At 43.7% G+C, this 22,114-nt stretch overlaps 1 protein-coding gene across 4 annotated transcripts in view; it reads left to right on the top strand.

Annotated features, from left to right (window-relative positions):
• The window catches only part of UTRN (utrophin), a 1,497,630-nt gene that overhangs the window by 613,620 nt on the left and 861,896 nt on the right, over positions 1-22,114 (top strand). For all 4 annotated transcript variants that reach the window (XM_086927281.1, XM_086927282.1, XM_086927283.1 and 1 more), the window contains one exon: positions 14,142-14,347. In XM_086927281.1, the coding sequence (XP_086783407.1) occupies positions 14,142-14,347 (206 nt within the window). The remainder of the gene's footprint in view (positions 1-14,141; positions 14,348-22,114) is intronic.

Raw genomic sequence — 22,114 nt, 5'->3', positions numbered from 1 at the left:
ATTATATGTAATTATATGTTCTTGTGAAATTTGGCTTTCATTCAGTAAGAACCAACACACATTTGATAAGACCATTCATGAATCTATGACGAAACATGAAATATAAAGTAAAGTTGCCAAGCACATAAATATTCATTTGACATGCTTATTTTTGTGGAGAACATGCCAGGAATAGTATTGATTTATGCAGTGTTCATGACAAGCTGAAAGAACTTTGAACTCTTTTTCTTATAGTAGTGTGCCACAATATTCATTTTTGTTAGCCACAAATCGGTCACTGCAACAATTCGAGCCAGTGAGGAGTGAGAGCCAACCTAATTAGGATCTTGTTGAAATCCACCTCCCTAAAGGTTTGAAAATGTCCTCTATAGGTCATGCTGTTTTGAACCACCACATACACCTCTCTGTTTTGTTTGAAACATGCTTTAATCATTTTAGTACAAAAAGAACGCTTGCTGTGGATCAAAGATATATTAATGAATGCCCATCTTCTGTGTATGGAAAGCCATGCCCGCTGTGCTCCATCACCAAAAACACTCAAAATGAAAGCTGGGAGCCTGAGATGGAGTAAACTAGGGTCTACGAGATTAACAATCACATTTTGAAACCTAAGTATCCCCACACAAAAATCCCTCTAAATTTGCTCACCTGAAATGTTCTTTCCTTAGGAGTATATTATCAGTGAACTATCAAACTAAAAAATAACACCAAACAGTAAGGACTTTGGTGTTGGAGGCAAGATGGCGTCTCTGATGCAGGCTGTGTGAGCAGCCTAGCCTCCACTCCCCGCAGCGGTCAAGAGAGAAGGTGTTGGACCACTGGCCAAAACGAGCCTTGGCACGAGCATTTTTAGAACCCAGACAAAAGGCTTGTTTCGTAAATCTACATCGATACATCTCAAGTAAATCACTACAGTATAGCGCTGCAGTGGAAAAGACCCGGCAAAGGATCTCGCTACAAGAAAGCAGCGGCGGTTTGCCGGCTCATCTGCGGCGGCTCACCGTGGCACTCTGTTACTCATTTGTGCACAGCTGTGGTGAGGCTGCTCCCTGCGGCGTGGTGGTGTTTGCTTTTTTTGGAGCTCCCGCTGATGGACTGTGGCTGAGTACAGGCTGAATACCGGCTGAGCACCGTGGATGCGGCTGAGGCATGCTTTTGGATTTTTCGGCGGCGGCGAAGCGCTTGTCTGGGTCAAATAACGCAGGTAAAGTTATTGCACCACGAGCTATGCCACGTGCCACAGTCTTGCCAGTGAGGTCGCCTCTTTTTTCTTTTGGATTCAAGGCGGTTTGCTTATTGTTCTCTTCCACCACTTTTCCAGTGGGATCTTCCACGACTCCCTCAGTGCCCTCAACAGTAGGCGGCTCTCTGCCTTTGCCACTGCCTGTGGTCACTTTAGGTGGCATCTCTTTTCTTTTTGTCTGGGAACCCCCACGACCCCGAACCACACAGAGCTGAGAGTGCCAAAATAAGGATGGAATCCACCAAGCCGATATCCTCTAACGGCCCAAAAATCCTGCCGTCATCCGGGCTCCAACGGAATACCCACCCACCGGAACAACACGTTTTGGCTCGATGGTTTCGCTCGATGCGTGAATTCTCGGAGGAGGAGGCAGCGGTCAAAATGAGTGAAACCCCTCAAAATTCCGCTTATTCTGTTATGTGGGAGAGATAGAAGTAAAGAGACTCTCGACTCGATGGACCTGTGCTAAAGCTGGTAAGGACAAACAGGCTTATCTTTTGGACTGGCTAACGTTCAGCTGCTTTAGTTGTTTCCTACAACCTCCCATGGTTGTTGCCTGTTGTCTGGGCTGGGAGGAATTCCAAGGAGCTGCATGGGATATATCTGGTGTGCCTGGCTCCCCTTGGTAATGCTCAGCTGTATGCTGACTCTGACTCTGTAGAGCTATTCAGTGTGTGGAGAAGTTTTGAAGTGGCATTGAAGTGGTATTGAAGCTGCTGATAGCAGAGAACTTGAAGAAAATTAAGCTTGGAGAGTTAACTCGTATTTTTTGTTTATTGCGCCAAAACGTGGTGTTCCGGTGGGTGCGTATTCCGTTGGAGCCCGGATGACGGCAGGATTTTTGGGCCGTTAGAGGATATCGGCTTGGTGGATTCCATCCTTATTTTGGCACTCTCAGCTCTGTGTGGTTCGGGGTCGTGGGGGTTCCCGGACAAAAAGAAAAGAGATGCCACCTAAAGTGACCACAGGCAGTGGCAAAGGCAGAGAGCCGCCTACTGTTGAGGGCACTGAGGGAGTCGTGGAAGATCCCACTGGAAAAGTGGTGGAAGAGAACAATAAGCAAACCGCCTTGAATCCAAAAGAAAAAAGAGGCGACCTCACTGGCAAGACTGTGGCACGTGGCATAGCTCGTGGTGCAATAACTTTACCTGCATTATTTGAACGGCAAAAGGCGAAAGGAGCTGAACATACCCCTGTCGATAGCACCGAAGGAATCGTGAAGGTGGCTGCAGGGGCAGGCACAGATGCTATACCGAAAGCAGGGGGGGAAAGGGATTGCTTCCATTAAATAAGAAAGGGGAAGAATTGGGTAGAATGAGGATTGACAATGCTTCTCGCTTCGGCAATGACTTATCAAGGCAGGGGACTGTGTCTAATGACTCAACAGGAGATGAGGGAAGCATTGTGGTAGACCCCGCTCCAATTTTTAACGAAGCGGTATATGGCAGTCTGGACAGTTTAGTGGCCGTGATAGACTCCTGGGCTCTGTCTGAGTGTGCCTCTTTACAAGATCCAGCAGGCTCACAAGAAGCAATAGAAATTATTTTCTCGCTTTCTGACGCCTCTTCAGAAGACAGTTTAAAAGCTAGCAAGGACTGGTCAGAATACGAGGAGGAGAGTAACTCGGAGGATGAGCTAGCGTCAAACACTGCCTCTCCAAACGTAAGCGCAGCTACAATAAAAAGAGGCATGAAGAAAGTTAGCCAACATAAGAAAACTCTCATGAATGAGGATAATTCAGAGAGTAATGCTAGACTGCCAGAATCTGGGATTGAGTCACCTGAAGATTTGTCCCATCAAAGGGAAATGGGGCCAACTGAGGGGGCCCACTGTCAAGAGATTACTTTAGCCACAATATATGAAACAATGATGTGCCACAGGGCAGAGATTAAAGCGGAAAATAAGAGAACCCAAGCAACATGTAGCAAAGTAAAGAATGCTGTGCGTAAGGTAATTAAGATTTGCTCAGAAACAAGAAAGAGTTACTGAATCGGAGACGAGAATAGCGTCTTTAGAAGATGAAGTTGCCACCCAGAAAACTGAGCTTGACTCAATTAAAGCACATCGGGACGATGTTAGTGAAAAACTATCCGAACTCGAGAACCAGGCTCGTCGGAATAATCTACTTTTTTAGGTATCCCGGAGAAGGAGGGACCTGATGTGCGAAAATTTATTGCAGAACTCTTAACGGAAGCTTTTCCTGAATCTTCCTGGGATTGGCTAAAAGGGATACAAAGGGCGCATAGATTCCCCTTTAAAGTGCGGAAACTACGTCCGGGGGAAGAAGAACGCCCAAGAGCTATTCTTGTCTGTTTCAACAACTTTTTGGCTGGAGAAGAAATATTTTCACTTGCTAGGCCTGACAAGAAGGGTTCCGCAAAAGATTGCAATTTTTTTTGTTCGGCAGGATTTCTGCCAGGCTACAGTTTCTATGCGCTGGCATATGCGACAGCTTATACCTGGCTTTCAGAGCAAAGGGGCTTCTGTTTTCCTGCAGAATCCTGCCAAACTTAGTCATTGTAAAGGGCCAGACAAAATTTTTCTTTTCAGAGATTGAGGCGAAAGCCTACCTGGGCTCATTGTAATAGATGTGACTAGTAATGAATGGTATAAGTTAGCTGGATGAATTGGAAAGCTGGCTAGACAACTGAGATATTTCTTGGTATAAAGGGGTCTTGTAATTTAGAAGTTAGTTTGGTAGGAGGTTTATTTTACTCTCGATCATGGTGGGGAGTGGGTGGGGGGCGGTACTCCATCTGATATAGGGACTGATAGCCCCTAGACCTCATATGCTGGGATGGAAGGGGGGAGCAGAGGGGGGGTAAAGGGGAGGGCTAGGCTGGGGAAGGTGGCGGGGTTGGGTGTAGGTGTGTGGGGGGTGAAAAATCAGCAACAATAAAGGCTAAGGCCTATGGATCTTTAAACAGACATGAGGAAAAAAACTTTATCAAGGAAGGAATATGCATTATGTAATATGGTGTCGTGGTGTTTTGTTAGATGTATTGACGGATGTATCTCTCTGGTATATAGGGCATACCATAGTAATTTTATTCATTAATTTTATTGGGGAAAATGGATAAGAACATTAGGATCTGTACCTTGAATATTTGTGGGCTTAATGATTTTAAGAAGAGACGGGGTTTAGCTAGGCTCATTCAACTGTTACATATCGATTTATTATGCCTACAGGAAACACACATTTCATGGGCTAACCGATGGTATTTGAAGGATATGGGGCGTGAATTAGCAGTCTGCTCTAAACAAACAAGGGTCAAAAGGGGGGTGGCAATTTTTTTGAAACGTGGCATGGGCAATTGCATAAAAGCAGCAGCTGATAATTGGGGTCGCTAGGCAATTTGTGAAGTTAGGATTAACCAAAGCAGATTCACTGTGTGTAATTTATATGGACCCAACTTGGATGACACTGAACTGCTGAAGTTCTTGAATGTGGAATTGGCCCAATGGTCCCAGCGAATGGTCATTTGTGGAGACTTTAACATTCATATTGATGCTCAGATGGATATAAGGTCTAGTAGTATTTATAGTGGGCGGAAGAAACAGGTTTTCAAGTCATTGAGAGATCTGATTTTAGACCATGGCCTGTATGACGTTTGGAATAGAGGGCACCCCGACGACCCCGGGTTTACATTTTTTTCTGCTCCCCCATTCTAAATTTGTGAAGTTAGACTATTTTTTCGTGTCATCTATTTTTTGGGGTAAAGTGAGTATTGAGATACATCCTAAACTGATATCTGATCATAATTCGGTGACTTTGCAGATCTTATTGGGACCAGATATGAAAGAAGGGAGGCAAGCTTGGTCGTTTGACAGGAAGCTATTGATTGATGAAGAGTATCGTCAGTTTATGACGAAGATAATTCTGGAATTTTTTTAATTTAATAAGGGATCTGCTGAAACTAAAATAGTCTGGGACGCTTTTAAATCTGTAGTTAGAGGGGAGACATTGAGCTTTGCTAACCTTAAACGCAAAAAGGCTCAGGATAAACATAAAAAGGACTTTGAGTCAGTTATGCGGGCTGAAAAGGAACTGGCCGTTGTAATTCGTATGGGATCAGATCAATCTGGGCCTCAAAGAGATCTTACTATTAAGCGGGCGGCTGCATATGCCAAGATAACAGAGCATATCGCCGAAATGTATGCGTTACACAAACAAGATATGATATGTATGAATTTAGTGAAAAAACTGGTAGAACTCTTGCAAAAAGATTAAGGGAAAAAGCAGCCTATAATGAGATTAGTAAGGTTACGGACATGCACGGCAAGATGCAGGATACAAAAGAAGGTGTCCTGGCCGCATTCCAAGGGTTTTTATCAATCCTTATATACTGAATCTGGAACATCTATGCAAATTAACAGCGGGGGCGACTATTTTAAAGATTTGACAACCGGAGTACTGACGGACGCGCAAAAAGCTGTACTTGCTGCCCCATTGGTTTGGGAAGAAGTCAAAACAGCCTTATTAGGATTAGCTCAAGGAAAGGCTATGGGTCCTGATAATATTCAGCTGGAGTTTTATCAGACCTTTAGGAAGGTTCTTGAAAAAGAACTCCTAGAGGTGTGTCAGCAGGCTTTTCTAGGCACTGTCCCGGATTCATGGTCGACAACGACAATAGTCGTTTTTAGGAAAAAAGGATACTGAATTGCGTTCCTATAGACCCATCTCATTACTCAACTCAGACAGCAAAATTTACTCTAAGTTAATAGCCAATAGGTTGAATGATTTGATGCCAGGCCTGGTGTCTCTCAGACAACATGGTTTCATTCAACGCAGGGACACTACGGATCATGTAAAAAGGATAGTTTCCATGCTGGACTGGTCACGGGGTACTAACGCCCAGGTTGGAGTGGCCCCGTTGGACGCCGAAAAGGCGTTCGACAGGGTCTCGTGGAGGTTCCTGTGGTCAGTCCTAGCATGGAAAGGGTTTCCTGATGGTGTCATTGTTGCTATACAGACACTTTACTGTAAGCCATCTGCGGTTATTCGCATATCGGGTACCTTGTCTGGAGATATTACAATAGGGAGGGGAACAAGGCAAGTTTGTCCTTGCTCCCCCTTTCTTTTTGCTCTATATATCGACCCGTTTATTTCAGTCTTGGAGCACAATAAAGCAATGGGTCGGTCAGAAGGTCTATCTAATCAGCGACCATTAAGTGAGGAAGGATTTATATTCATATGCATGTCCATATTCCGCTGGTGCATTACATCCCAATGGCTTGACCCAGACCCACCAACTTTTACCTGCTGGCAATCTAAATTAATATCTATATATTATTTGGAGATAGCGGCTTATAAAACTAAGGGGATCAGGAGAAAGACCCAGGGGTTACAATTATGGGCTCCTATGGTTAACTGGTTACAAAATTAAGACTGGTAGGTATGATGCAATAATATCTTTTGCTTTTTCTCTGTTTGTCAAGTGCATATTCACTGTACAAATACGGATGTTCTACAGTTTTTTTTTTGTAAAAAGAAAAGAAAAAAAAACACACAAAAAACAGTAAGGACTTTTTTTGAACTTGTTAGTCATAGCTCTGAAACATAGCTTGTAATCCTCCAGGATTTCCATCAGTGAGTCTGGTATCAACAGCATAGTGAATGCTGTGTGGTTGAACAGCCTATCAGCTTTTATGGAGACCTAAAGATTGTTGTGATCAGCTCCAAGCTATTGGCTATGCAACATGCTGATGCTGTTCTGTTGACAATGGAGGTGGTGGCACACTCCCCTGGTGGACTGTGTTGCATGTTTTTGCAGCAGTGTCTCCTGATAGATGTGTGTAGAGGAAACATTTTGACGATGTAAGGTCAGCTGCGGTGACTGTCGCTTAGGTCATAAAAGGCGTCCTTGATCCAGAGTGTGAAGAGAAGGAAAAGTATGTACTGCTTAATACTGATATAGCCTCTAAGGGTGATCCCTGTGGATGCCTGGTTTTGGTACCACCCTGCCCTCACCCTCTTGGCAATGTGAATTGGTCAGTGCCAGGTGAAATTCTGCCTCCATGCCCCTGCACTTGTACCAACCTGTATGACTTTTTATGTTAACGATCTGAAAGTCACAGAACTTCACACTGGGGAAGCCTCAACAGTGATGATGCTTTGAAATGATGCAGTCGAAATATGTTACACTATATAGTAAGTTAAACAAAGTCCTGCCTCAGTCACAAGAAACCATATTCTCAAAGAAATGGCATGAATGTGCACTTAATTAGCTGTGGAAGACAATGTCAAGGCGGATTAAGCGATTCCTGAATACCAAGATTTACATTTTTGCTAAATCAAAATCTCTGTACTAGAATCGCCATTTTACACTTTCTGGTTCCCAGGAAGTGACTTTCCCGCTTCCATGAGGAATATCACCTGCCCACTGTCTTATTCTATGATGGTCTTCTCCTTTTTGTTGCCACTCCTGAGCAGGGTGCATAGATCAAGGACTGCATGGCCAAATACATTTGACTGGCCCACGAATGAGCAGGCCATCTATTCTTCACATAGATTCAGCTGCTGATTCTTCTTGCTGTAAACATGAGTTCTGTTTGACAGGAACTCCTGAGACTGTTCAGGAGAGGAGCCTACATCTTTATCCAAGCACGGTCATCCTGTGGACTTGGTTGTTACTATGCTAGCGTTTTGGAACTTTAAACACTTTTGTTATCTTAACCCCTTGCGTGCTCCCGTTGGCCGTTGGCCAACGAGAGCACTACCTCCCCAGTGCTGCCGGCAGCCAACGGCCGACGGAGCCCCGCCCACCCTTTAGAACGCCCGTCCCGCGGCAGAAAAACCGCTGCGGTTAAGGCGTTAAAGCCATTTTGGAATCCAGAGGGCCTTTTACTGTATCACTACATGGCTGAAAATTGGAGAGTCTATCTTTTCCTTATAGTAATCTCATAGTTTTTTTTCTTATACAGAGCAAAATTCATACTCAAGTGTTGAACTTTTTTCACTAGATTATGACTTCTGAACAATTCAATTTAGAACCAAGGTTCATTCTACCAAAGCAGAAGCATCTAAAGTTCCTTCTCTGATTCACCTCCATGATATTAAAATCAGAGTGACGACCATGTGAGATGCAGTGCATATTGGCAAACGCAGATGTGTGTAGATTGATAATAAGACTATTTGCTTTTTTATCACAATTTTTCCTGCTCCCTATCCTAAAATACATTGCAACCCAAAGACTTGAAAATGTAAACAATCTTCATTTACATTGTACAAGCCAGAACTTTCACGTCAGCCGAAGGTGATCTAAAATTGAGCCTTTTCAGATCTTATGCTATTCTTGGATGGAGATTTTAAAGCTTGTGTCTGGAGAGAAAAAACAAATTGACGTTGAGGAGTGGGAGTTGTGGGCTTCCTTTCTTAGCAGACTTTGTAGTTTAGTGATTGGTTGCACAGCACCGTCAGAGAGGATCCTGCCATTTTAGGATACAATTGAGAACTATGGTACTTTAATAGTGTGAAGTATTTTACATTAATTTATTTGGGCGTATTTTCTGTTCTCTGCGTACCTTTTTTGACTTTTCCTATGAGCTAAATTATGGGGACAAATCAGGCATTTAGAAGGACGCACTGACACCTGAGCAATGTGCTGGCAATGAAAAATGTTCTACCCGTAAGTCCAAAAGTGCCATGGATAATGAGGTTTGATTAGTTTTACATGCAAGAAGCACCAGGTAGAATCCTTTCTGTGCTGTCCCTTCTTTGTAGTCTTTCTCACCTTTCACCCCAGGCAATTTCATTTTTCATGCACAAAGGACTCTCAGTTCTATCTGCAGCCATACCTGGCATCTGTGGAAGAAAGGACATTCTGATGGAAATTTCCATTCTTTGAGGATACTCTTTTGTCTGTCGCGGCTCATGCAAAATGCAGCAGCCTGACTTCAGACAGGTCTGTGCTTTCCCCACCACACTAGTACAGGGATGAAAATATATTTCTCTGTTGATGCCTGAAAGGCACTTTTACAGGCGGATGCCTGAGGCAGATAGTCACCTTTGCAATTAGCACTTCAAAATTGAATTTAAAATATCCATGCATGGGCGATCATACTGCTCTCAGAGCCCTATTGCAGTCCGGTCACTAAAATGGGCAAAGTTGTTATTCTCTGCAGAAATAGGGAAGGCTTAGCGGCATCACAGCAAACAAGCACTGGCAAAGCCAATAGACTTGACACTCACTCTCAAGTGGTTACATTAGTAATGACAGATAGCTTCTGCTGTGCAAAACAATAGGATGATTTCTTTTTGTGTATATAATGCATGGATGTGTCTTGAAAGAGTGTACTTTTGAGATGTATAATAGCCCCTTATCCAATCCAGTGTAAGCGAAGGTGTAAACTACGCCAATACAAAGAAGGCGATACTAAAATCATTAGTTGGGCTGATCCAAGATATAATTGACAATGTCTAAAGACCATGGCCGAAGGTTCTGAGGCAAAAACATATTGGCTGAAGGAAGCAGAAACAAAGACCTTTTAGAGTATGTCTAGAATACATTATCTTTGGCAGTTAGGCACAGTGGCGTAATGAAAATCCCTGCAGTACGGATGGCCCCGAGCTCCGGGGGCCCCCTCCAGCATTGTGCATGGGCAGCGGGTTTGAATTGGTCTAGAGCGTGACGAGCCCCCACCATGTAACTCGCAGGGGGGCCCCCTCAAGTTTTGTTACGCCACTGCCATTGCAAAGGCACCATTAAACGTAATCACTGTTTCAGCTAAATGTGCCCTACTGTCCTACACCTTTCCCCCACGCCTCAAGTAAAAGCGATGTATTTTCAGCTCTCTTCTGCAATACAGTACTGTTTCTTAACTTGCCCATGTTTATGCCATCTCTTGCTCTGTGGTAAACAATTAGTCTGTAACTGGCCCAGGGCTTATAGTTTTCATTCTTGGGATTTAACAAACATATCTACCTAGCTGTTAAAAGTAAGAGCGTCCTTACAATTATTTGTTGCATCTGGCTCTTTGTAGTTGTTATCCATCAGTATCCATGTAATTGTTACTGCTGAGAGTTTTCAAAGGTGTGTCAAGGGATGTATTGTTATTTTACAGACTGTCATTGTAGTCATTGGGATAGTGAGGTCACTTCCGCAGCCCCTGGTATGGTTGTCAAGGTACAACAATGGCCACCCCTCCCAACCTCCTTAACCATACAGACATCCTTTTTTTTCTACTTCCACACTCACATTTTTGTTGCACCCTACTTTATGTGTTTGTTTTAAAACTGAACAGTATGCTGAATTAGGTTTGCAAATTATGCTCCGCCCCAGGACATATAGAAGTACAGGTACTCCCTATTTAGAGTACCAGTTTGCTTCCACGAAGCACCGGTACTCTCCTATTAAATGTATTACAGCAGTGCTGAGAAGTGCAGGTACTCGGTATTAGACAGTACCTGTCCATTTAAAGCAATGCTTTGCACTCCACAGATGAGGAAAGGAACTATTCTTTAAAGTTCTGAAGTTGAAGGTCTCACTTTCAATACAAGGTTTTCATGGCGCTTTATCTGAACATTTATGTACAGTATAGTATGAAAACATGCATGCATCACAACCTTCCTGTTTGTAGATAAAGACATTTTTTCAGCCTACTGTATGTGCTTCTACCACCTAAAATATTCCTTGCTCCAGGGAGCTGTAGAAACTGGGTCCCTGTTGTAATACCCCCCCCCCCTACATTTTTGCCTGGTATTTGATGCACCTTTGACTGAAGTGCACTGGGTTCCTGTTAACGATATCCCCAGTACCAGTGTTCTTACCCCCAAAATGTACAATTGTTTACCGAATTGGCAAAACTTTTAACACCCCCTGTAAGTCCCTAGTAAATAGTACCCCTGGTATCTACGGCCTGATGTGCTAAAGAGGGTCCCTAAGGGCAGCTACACGGATTTTGCCACCCTAAGGGACCCCTCACCAAGCACATGCAAATCTGCCATTGCAGGCTGCGTGTCTTGGTGCAGACAAAAGTGAAAACACACGTCACAAATCCATATGTCCCATGTCCTCTACCACTGCATGTCATATTTGTAGTTCACCCATTCAGCAGGCCTAACAGCTATAAGGCAGGGTACTGACTGTTCCATATGATGGCATGCCTATATGAGAAAACATGCCCCGGTGCTGGCCAGTCCAGTTATTACCAGTACAAGTGACCAGGGAAGCCATTTTAAAACATGTGCTGGACACTGGTGGAAACGAGTTCCCCTGCTACATGATGGCTTCACTGAAAATAGGGATGTTTGGTATCAAACATCTTGTATTGGTAACCCACACTGATGCCAGTGTTGGATTTGCCAATACTTGCACCCAGAGGGCACCTCAGAGTAGCCCCCTGATAACCTACCAGCTTCTGGTATCCTTGCTGACTGGTTTCTACCAGCTTGCAACCAGAGACACTGTTCTAACATCTTAGGGTGAGTTTTTTTGCTCTCAGGAGACCCAGAACATAAGCCTGTCTGAGAAGAGTGTGCAGCATCCTTAGGCCATCGAGTTTCAAAGAAGTTGTCACCTTTGGAATGTGAACCTGGCTACCCTCACATGAGAGGACGCCACCCACCCCTGTTCAGAGCCCCCTTGGCACCTGGACAGGTGGGAAAATTAGCTAGTCAGGTCGGTGTTCCAACTCCAAGCTAATACCACCCCTAATGTGGGCTACAATGAGGTGGACACGATTTTTAAGAAATGGCCATCTTGTGATGGCATACGTAAGAATTCTGGGACAGGGTTATGCCCACTTCTCACAGGAAGTGGACATATAAGGGGCATAGTGACCCTAAGTTTCAGTATCCCATTGGCTACTACAGTACATGCCCCATTGTTCAGTATTTAGGGAAGCCCCTGGCACTAGAGAAGCAGATCCTGATAACCCAAGAAGAGAGAGGACAACAAAGAACCATGAAAGCCAAGAGGAAAGGAGAGGAGAAAAGAAGCAGCTGACCTGATAACGTTTCTCATCAAAAACTGAGCCAAAGTCGACACATCCTGCAGCTGTTGATTCCAGACAGCGGGGTGGACTACCCACCTTCAAAAAAGACTCAAGACCTCATGTGAACAGCGGACCTTTTATGAAGAAATCCCACAAACGAAGACTCTAAGGCCTGCAGAACCGCCAAATCCCGACACCTGAAGCCACCACTGCACATGCACCCTCCGGCTTGAGTTGAAGTTACCAATGATGCCAACAAGGTTCCGCAGCCCTCCAGAGCTTGAGTCATTGTGGTGTCACCTCTCCTGGACTCCCTGACGTTGCCTGCAGTCTCTGCATGCCGACACCTTTAACTGCAACTGCTCTGGTAAGAAAGAGCCTACGGACACCTCTGCACTCGTCCCTCATCATCGCAAGGCTTGAGCCCACTTGTTGGTTTAACCCAGCTGGCTTGCTAGTCAAAGCCTGCAGCCTCTGTTTACAGTGAGCGTCCCCCACTGAAACGCATTGTGCTCCCGACACTTATTTGCACTCTGCCGCCCTTGTGCTGCTGGTGGTGTGCTGCTGGTGCTGCTTTTGACCTTGCCCACCATTCACCTTAACTCCTGGAGATTGGTCCTGTAAGTCAATGTACTGTACCTGTTTGCTGAAAGTGTACTTCCTTCTATAGGATAAAATTACAGAACTCAGAAATTGCACTGTGTCCACTTTTTAAAGTGAAATAATTTATATTTAAAAATGTACTTCTCCGAATTCTTTTTTTCTGTTGCCTAAACATATATAAAGGCACTTGGTATTTTTATAAATTGGTGTGGATCTCCTTCTTGAGTTGTGTGTGTCATGTATTGCACTCCCCTTTGTTAAGCCTAAGACACTGCCCCCTAATAGAGCACTTTGGGATTGCATAGCAAGCCCCTGGCCACTCATAAAGGAACCCCTGGACTCTTTACACGGTATATCAACTTTTTGATACATCGCATAACAAGCCAGCTTCCTAAAGGAGCTCTCTCTATTGCGTATTAAAAAAAAATCTCTATGGTATTCCTAAACATTAGCAGGTATGGAAATACAAGAAACGTGGAAAAAAAGCCCCAAGTCTGGGAGAGCTGCATTGCCAGACAAAATTCCATTTGGCCATTTGTGATGGTTTTTCTTTTCTTTCTGTTTTTTGAACAGGACCCGATGCTCTCTTGTGGGCATTTGGAGGTATGCTACGTTTCATAGCAATACATTCCAGTAAATTCCAATTGCATCTCATAACTGGTTAAAGATACACAATGCTGTCTATATAAGTTTCAGTTGGAGACTGCCCTACTTGTTATGTTATGTTAAATGTATTTTATATAGCGCAAAATCACCTTCAGGTCTCTAAGCACTTTTAGACCAAGTGACCAGAATCACTGACGCAGCTGGAAACACAATTAGGTCTAAAGAAGTCATTTAATCATTTGTCATCTTAAATTGCCACCAGTGCAATAACGGCAAATCAATTTCCATCATGTTTGCTGTCTGCGAAATATAATAGTGATCAAACAGATTTTACTCGAGTGAATGTTGCAGAAATATTTTTGCAAAAGTGGCAAAAATGAAGGCCGCAGGAACGACCAATATTAGCACATGCAGTCCTTCTAAATCTTGTCAAATTAGTTTTAGAGATCATAGTCAATCAGTATCCATTTTCTTTAAAAAATAAAGCAAACTGACTTTACACTATTTTTGTAATTTGTGTGGTATCAAATCTTTCATACTGAAAAGGTATCAAATGTATTTTATATACTTATTGTTTACTCGTAACCAAAATAGTGTGAAATCAATCTGTGCAATTTGTATTCTGTAGCAGATACTGTTAGCTCAATTCCCTAAATGATGTGAATATATTTGCCCTATCATCGTTGCACCAATGCTAAATGTAGGTAAAATGTCGGCTGGCCTGCAGTGTCTAACAAGTGTTTCTGTTTTGCAGTGGAGATGGTGAAAAATCAGTGGGACAGTACTCAGCATGGCGTGGAGCTACGGCATCAGCAGCTAAACGAGATGCTCACCGACTGTGTCCAGTGGAATGAGCAGAAACAGGCAGTCGAGACGCTCATTGGGCAGTATGAGATTAAAGTGCGAAATCTTCCGCAAGCTTCAAGGGAGACGCTGATTAAGCAGCTGGCCGATAACAAAGTAAGACATTGTGCTGTCTTGTGGATCTCTCTTTTTTAGTAGCGCACATGTTGTCACCTTTGAGATACATTTTTGGTGTGGCCCCAAACGCTGAACTGCCACCATACTTTATTTATTCTGTCACTCAATGTATTTGACCTCTTAGGTCCTCATTACAAATTTAAGGTTAAATTCTGATTGATCGGAATTATGAGTTGTGTGATAATTACCACACCCTCGCAGTTTTTCCATGATAGAGAACCTAATTACATTTATTAGGGATCCGGAAGGCCTGGAAAAAAAGTTAAAAATGCAGACTTTAATGTGTCACTAACTGATTATGCATGGTATATGTCATTATCCTTTTAAAAACTCTTAATAATGGGTATCTACCACATGCGGAACTACCTCACCCTGGGGTTAGGTAATTAACTATGTATTATATTGTTTTGTGCAATTGGGATTGTCATTACTACCCCAATGTTGCTCTGAAGCGCTTACTCACACGTGTAGGATATGTGGTTGGCTGAGTGTTGTTTTTGTTTTGTGCCTGTATAAGAAGTGTTTTTATATCATGCGTAATGACCACCAAGGTGTAGGTATCATGTTATGGAACGCAGGGCCTGATGAGTGAGGAAAAGTAAGAGATAGACACACACAATATAATTATGCTAAGGTCTAACCAGCTTAAATTCAGAGGAAATGAGATGCTGTGTGCCTGTACATCAAAAAGGGGGGTAATCAGAGAAGTCCCAATAATTGAAATGTCAACATGCGCTAAACAGAGATGCTGGTGACTGAGTAAAAGGATCCCAAAAGGGCAAGAATAGGAATTGCTGACTTAAGGAGTAGCTATGCACGATTTTGTTCATTTATTTATCTATATATTTATTTTTCAATTGCAGGTATAGTGCATACTGCAAATAAATACACCCCATAAAGGAGGAAGGAAAGTGGTAGAACGATCAAGGCTCTTTCAACCTGAGCACTCAAACTTTAAAATGCCCAGATTCCACCTACTGCTGCTAATCCAAAGAAAGACCAGGTTTGCAACTAGGGTTCACTTCCCAAGCCCCTCTCAAGCTCTTGAAGGCTCTCAAAGGTGGATGAGCACCAGTGGAGACATTGTCAGGTCGTGCCCAGATCCCAGTAAGACTGGCACCCTGCATGTTCTAGAGTGAGAGACGAAGCACTTCATAGCTTGCCCCTTGACAGTGCAATAGCGAATGGGCTTGCCTCGTTTTACCCTGTTGTCCTTAACCCTATATGCGATCCCAGTATTTTTCTTTGATAACAGAGACCCTTGTTCTTTCTAGTTTACACAAGGAAGTATCCTCTTGACCTTGTAAATTCCTCCCAGAACAACTTCCACTTTCATTATAAATGGTGAGTGACACTTCAGGGTAAATAAGAGATAATATGGTGGTTTGAGACCTAACATGCTTCCATTATTTCTGCTAGACCAGCAGAGTGGCACTGACTCAGCAGTTCTCAGTTTGTTCAGTCTTACCCCATGTATGGTAATACCCCACCTTATATTGTGGTCCTTGTGAGGAGGGCCATAGTGTGCTGCAAGCATGATTGCCTAGTCACAGATCCCATATATAATTAATTATCAATGCAGTAAGTGATGCATGATTTTAGTTTAGTGCAATTAAATGTCACACTGGAAATTGCTATGCTTTATCTCAACATCTGGATTGTTTTAAGCTGTGTATGCTCTTTGTAGTTTTGCAACAACCCTGTTGAATATGATTTCTCTGCTCTCTGATTTTCAGCTTTATTTAATCTCCAGGTAGTGGGCCACAAAGCCTAGGGTTATTCCTACCACAGATTTCCTAAAACTGCAGGGAACAGTAAACTACGCCTGTTAGTCTGAGTCTAAAAAATAATGTCATGGCTGAGCCTTGGAGGACACTCCAGCTGTTTGTTATTCTGGGAATGTAGCTTCAGAACAGGAAGAAAAATTGATACATAGGGCTGTTTGCCTGGCGGTAGATGTGCTCTGTTCCTTATAAGTTGCATGTTTCATCCTAAAATGGTTTACTACTTCCTTCCTTGTACGATTAGAAAGTGAGAACTGCTTTTTTGCAACATAAAAATAGGCTAATTAGAGGTTCTCATTTATGGTGTCAATCAAGACAGGCAATGCTTTTCAAATTCACTCTCTTCTAAAGTGGTATATTTTAGCCATAAATTGGGCACAACTATTCCCACAGCTGCAGCCTTAGCATTAGGCTTCCACAATTCCAACACACTATGCTTAGTCATATTATACCGTCCCCTAAAAAAAGTATTTCCTCCTTTGTTAACTCAGCCTGTTGCAACTCATCCTCAAAAAACTCTGTCTCATCCTGCAAATGACCTGACTATTAGGACAGGCAACCCTCTACTATTGTGCAGTAAAGGTCGTTGTAAATATTTATATTTTGAAGCAAGACCCCTCACCGACCCAGTGGCGTCACTGGGGGGTTGCGGCGGTGCGGACCGCACAGGGTGACACCATCACATGGGGTGACACGATTGATTCTCTCTGGAGGGCCTCTGCCTCACTTACAACCTGAAACGCCTATGTACACCAACTAAAAACAGGGAGGCAGAAAAAGAATGAAGTCACCGCCATGGTCCAAGTCTAGTGCTGCGGAGGTCAAGTCAAGTGTAGCGCTGCGCAGCTCGCATCCGACTCTGACTCTGCGCGACTCACTTTCAAGTCCGGAGGTCAAGCATCTGCTGTGGGTCTCAGAGCCGGGCCGACGGTGCACACTCAGGGGCGGATCCGGCGCTGCGAGGCTCAGGGGCGGCTCTGCGGCGGGCTTCGGGCATGCGCTGTCTGCGTATTTATAGATATAACAAGCCCAGGGCTAGAAGAGGTAGAGAGGGCGCGCTAGGAATAGACACAAAAACGACAGTGTCTGGGAGAGGCAGGGAGTTTGTGTCTGCAGCCCCAAGGGCGTGGCTGAAGGGCACGGTTGGCTGTGGGGGCTGCCAAACGCTAGACAGAGGCATTGGCCATCATGCCATCCTTAAAGGCCCAGGTGCCTCCACCCTCTTGCATAAATCGGCAGACTGCCCCCACGTGCACTTTCGCCATCCTTGTATGCAGACGTGCAATCCTCTGGTGGAAGTTGAACCCGTTATGTCCATCAAATGGTGTCTCGGTTGCAAACTGCCCACCTGCTAATTGGCAGTAGGGCAGGTAACACTAATTAGCGGATGTACAGCTTGCTCCCAATTTCTAATTAGTCCGTCTTTGGCCCCTAACTCTCACAAGGCCCGGTTCGCACAGCACTCACTCGCACAGTGAAACGTGCACTTACGGTTGCTCAATAGGGTTGAGTGTGGGACAGATGTTTGCGGTCTGGGACAAATTCTATTTCCTCATCTTTTTTTCTAGAAAACGGGAAGGAAATCTTCAGAAACATGCATTTCATAACGGAATGTTTTTTATGGGAAAAAGCCGATTTCACAGGCGGTGAAGGGATCGTAAAACGTGCCGCAGATCTCTGAACCGCAGCTTCTTCCACTGAACCCCCTGCGCCGATTAAGGAACCGGAGGCCCCGTAGGGAGCAGGGGGCATTTAACTGGAATCGAGCCCGACAGCTGTGCATGAATCTAAAAACTGTCACTGACAAAACACAGCTCAACAATGGGCGTTTTTACCTCTCCGAAGTGCAATCATTGGCACTGGCGGACTCGGAGGAGGTCTATCATGGATTCATGGGGTAAGTCGTGAGGGGGGACACCATGAGTTACCCGCACTGGGTGACACCAGCCCTAGTGACGCCACTGCACTGACCAAAAAAGATAGCATGCTTCATCATCAGGCAGCTCCTTGTTGCGCCGGTACTGCTGTGCCCAACGGGCCCCTCAAAGGGGCCCTTTGCCTTTTTCTTCCTTGTTTGCCATCACAAGTTTGAAGGTGAAAGGTTTGTAATGAATGTGTAGATTGGTGAGGAAAGTGAACTTCCCTCCACACTTATTGATTATTGTGGCATCCATGTCAATGGGTAAAAGCAGAGTGGAATATGAGAAAAATAATGTTTTCTCTTATTGTCTATAAATGGTCAGCATGTTTCTTGCCCTTTATTGAATCAAAAATCTATGGCATTTCATCATGACCCTAAAACCCTTATCTATCAAACAAATTCTATGATTCAATTATAGAAGTGTGTCCATATTTAGCAACCACCAAATTTGTGTAGCGATAAGAGTACCTCCTGTGAGTTGCAGGGATACTCTGTAGCTAAAAAATCCAACTTAATCCCTGATTAGGCCCCTTTGGATTCGTGGGATCTTTAAAAACAATTAATTTATTGCCCTGTCTCTACGGTCCGGGGAATTTAAATATTTCCACCAACATTTACTTCACCTAGATACAATAGTGGTGTTTACTTTAAGTGTGCACAGTAACAGTGTATTCTGTATCTTTTTGATAGTACTAGGGAGTGTGTATGCTGGACTTTTAGTACTCCTTGTCCCCTTATTTGTTGATAACCCTCTACTATCCTCAGAAGGAAGTTGAATGTGTGAACTCGATCTGCTGCCACAAATTATTCAGGAAACCCACCCATGAAGCAGATCACAGCCTCATATCTCCCAATCGTCGGTCAAGCCGGCATATCCTTTAAGTTTACATAAATTGCCTCCAGTCAGTTTGAGAGGTAAAGGTTGCTTAGTCTCTCAAATCCTTGAATTCGTCCTTGCTTTGTAGAGAGATCTGCAATCAAATTGTAGTAAATCTTAGATTAACTGCCTTTCCCACCACACTTCAATCATCTCATTCCTTTCTTGAGATATTTGCAGTGAAAGGAAGGTCAATTGTAGGTGAACTGCCCTCTCCACTGTGCTTTATTAATCTCATTCATAAATGCAGTTGTCATAGAAGTGATTGTGGCTCAAGAGCTCTGTCACACCATTGTCATCCTACTATAGAAAACACTTCCAACTTTTTTTTTCTTTGCTTATTACAGATCCATCTCTAGCCTATCTATCCCAAGAAAGGCATGTAATGGACACAAGCAAACTGCTGAAAGCACAACAAACTTCCAGAGTTGAAGTTATCAAAACTGGCTTCTGTCCCTTTCAGCTGCCATCTAGCACAGGCTCACCACACTCCCACAAGCAGAAAGCTTCCTCAAGGGCAACTCTTGATCCTTCATTGCACATGTTCACAGAGTGACAAAGAATGCATCCATCATTAATCTCCAGAGTCTCTGTACTCTTTAGGAATGCTAAGACTTTCACAGAGACTAACATCTCTAAAAAGAGATACTGTTCGAAGTCTAAAGCTGCGACCACCAGAACATTTCACATGGGACTAATTCAGGGCTATGCATTGAATTATTTGTAAAATTGTATTTTATGTGTTACAACGGGATCAAGCGTCCTAGCAGATGATTTTCATGGTTCCAGGAAGGGCCGTCAAAACAGCTGCACAATGGATACACATGCACACACAGTGAAACAAACCAGGAAGCGGTCCCAGGGGCGGCGCTGGGGACACAATAATGCAATGAGAAGCAGCCTTTATGCGTAACACAGAACACCTTTAAACTCGCAAAATTACAAATGTACTTTTGGTCCGGTGGGTTTATTTTTGTGATTCTTCACTTTATTCTTTTGTTTATCAAAGAATAGACTTTACACTAGGAGCTTCCTTATCCTCTGACAGCCACCGTATCTCGTGGCTCTATTGCACCCCTGTACATGAACAGTGAGCCGCTCGGATTAGCTGCTGGTACCTCATTTTGATAAAAACCTCAAATGTCTCAGAAGGGTGAACTGTCTGCTCCCAGGCCGTGAATAGCCACAAAGACAGTGAGCAGGGAAAGAAAAGACAAAACGCTGGCCTTACCTAAAGTACCCTTCTAACTGAATAACAGGAGGTTGCAGCCTCAACCTCTCCCCCGCCTCCCACCCACCATCTACCAATGTGCCAGTGCTATGGGAAGAATGATTAACGGCACCTCTCAAAAAAAGTACCTAAAGGAATTTCAATAGGAGCCATGTCTCTATTTGGCCTCACTTAGTGTCTAGGTCTCCTCCATCCTGCTTCAAAAATGTCAGCAATACATTCCTGCTGTCTGGGAAAATCACCACACCATCATACTGTGCACAGGAACAGGCCAGGGGTGTAGGGTGGCTTACAAATGGAACCCATAGGCCTCCATTACAGTGCTTCCCTTATACGTACAATGCATATACCACACTGGCCACATAAACACACAAGATACATGGGTTATTTGCACTAGGTATCTTTCGTTTCTGCGGTTGTTCTGCTGTGCCATAGAATCAACCTAGAATGGGACAAGGTAAGAAAAAACGGTATTGATCTGCCTGTGCATTGGCACAATGCTCTCAGCCAGTGCCAAATAACTAATTTTTTAGTGAATGAAACTCTCAGTAATGCAGACTAGTTTGGGAAGATTATTAAATTAGACTTTCTAAAGGAGACCTCTGTGCCACCACACCTTGGGCAGTGTAAAGATCCTGCAACAAGTTTGGGGTAGTGCTGACTGTGTTTTAAAGGGATACCCTATGCTTGGCACACAGCAGGCTCGGGCTGCTAAAGTTTAAATGATGTGTACACTTGGACATGTATGTGTGGGCTTCCTGCCCCAGCCATGGAGCACTGTATGTAATTTTGTTTCTTTCTACAACTTAAATCCTCAGATTACTAGCATTCTCGGAAAACCCCAAAATACTCCTGAAACCATGCATGAAAATTCGACCTTGATTTCCTTACACTTAATTCCTGATTCCCCTGCTTTCTTTTTCCAGTCACTTTCTTCTTATCCTCCATCTTCTTCATGACTTCTATTTCTGAGTATAGCCTCCTCTGACTCTGATGGCTATCGTCATTAATCTGTCTTATTGTAATTCTGCAGTTGGCTGACACTTCATTTCATAAATCACAACCTCTCCTTCTTTAAAATCCTGTCCCTGTAACCTACCACTATCTATTCTTCATCAGCCTATTTATCTCACAAACCAATCACCTGAAACCTCCTAGCCGTCACAAATGATCACACCTAAGTGGTATTAAGATAATGTATCATAAATTAACTTGAGTAAATGCATGTCATTTTTCTTGAGCATACATGACTTATTACAATAATTAACAATATTTCCCAGATTGACCCACCAGCCTTGGGTTCCGGAGTAGCATGCTACTCACCGTACATCGCTTCAGTGCCTCGTCAGAGGTAGTAAGCGCTATATAAATGCAATTACAATTTGCATTTTTGACAGTGGATCTCCTCCTGAGGCTTCTGTCACAATGGACAAACTATACTTTTCATTACTGTTACATCTGACAATAGATCATTTCTTGCTGCTTCTGTTATATTGACAACAAAAATGCATTCCCTCACTAGTTCTCCAGCGTGGATCATCTTCTGCTGCTTCTGTGACATCCGACAAAGGATGCATTTCTTCACTAGCCCCACTGAGAGTGGATCCTCTCTAACTTCTTCTGTCAGATCGGACAATCAATACATTCTTTACTATTACCTCCGATGATGGATCCACTCCTGCTGCATTTGTCATTTGTTATGTATATTTGTATAGCGTGCTAATCACCCATGAGGGCATCCAAACACTTTGCAGTTAGAATGGCAGCTGCCTACTTGGTGAGATTATTCAAAAAGCCAGGTCTTCAGCTTCTTGCAGAATTGGAGAAGAAAGTAGGATGCTCTGATCTGGTGTTAAAGGTCATTCCATGCCTTGGAGGAGTTGTAGGAGAAGGCCTGGCCCCCGGCTGTCACTTTGTGGATGTTGAGCACATG

Source organism: Lissotriton vulgaris, chromosome 6 (assembly GCF_964263255.1).
Source record: "Lissotriton vulgaris chromosome 6, aLisVul1.2, whole genome shotgun sequence".
NCBI lineage: Eukaryota > Metazoa > Chordata > Amphibia > Caudata > Salamandridae > Lissotriton > Lissotriton vulgaris.
This window is presented reverse-complemented; position numbering and strand designations above follow the sequence as displayed.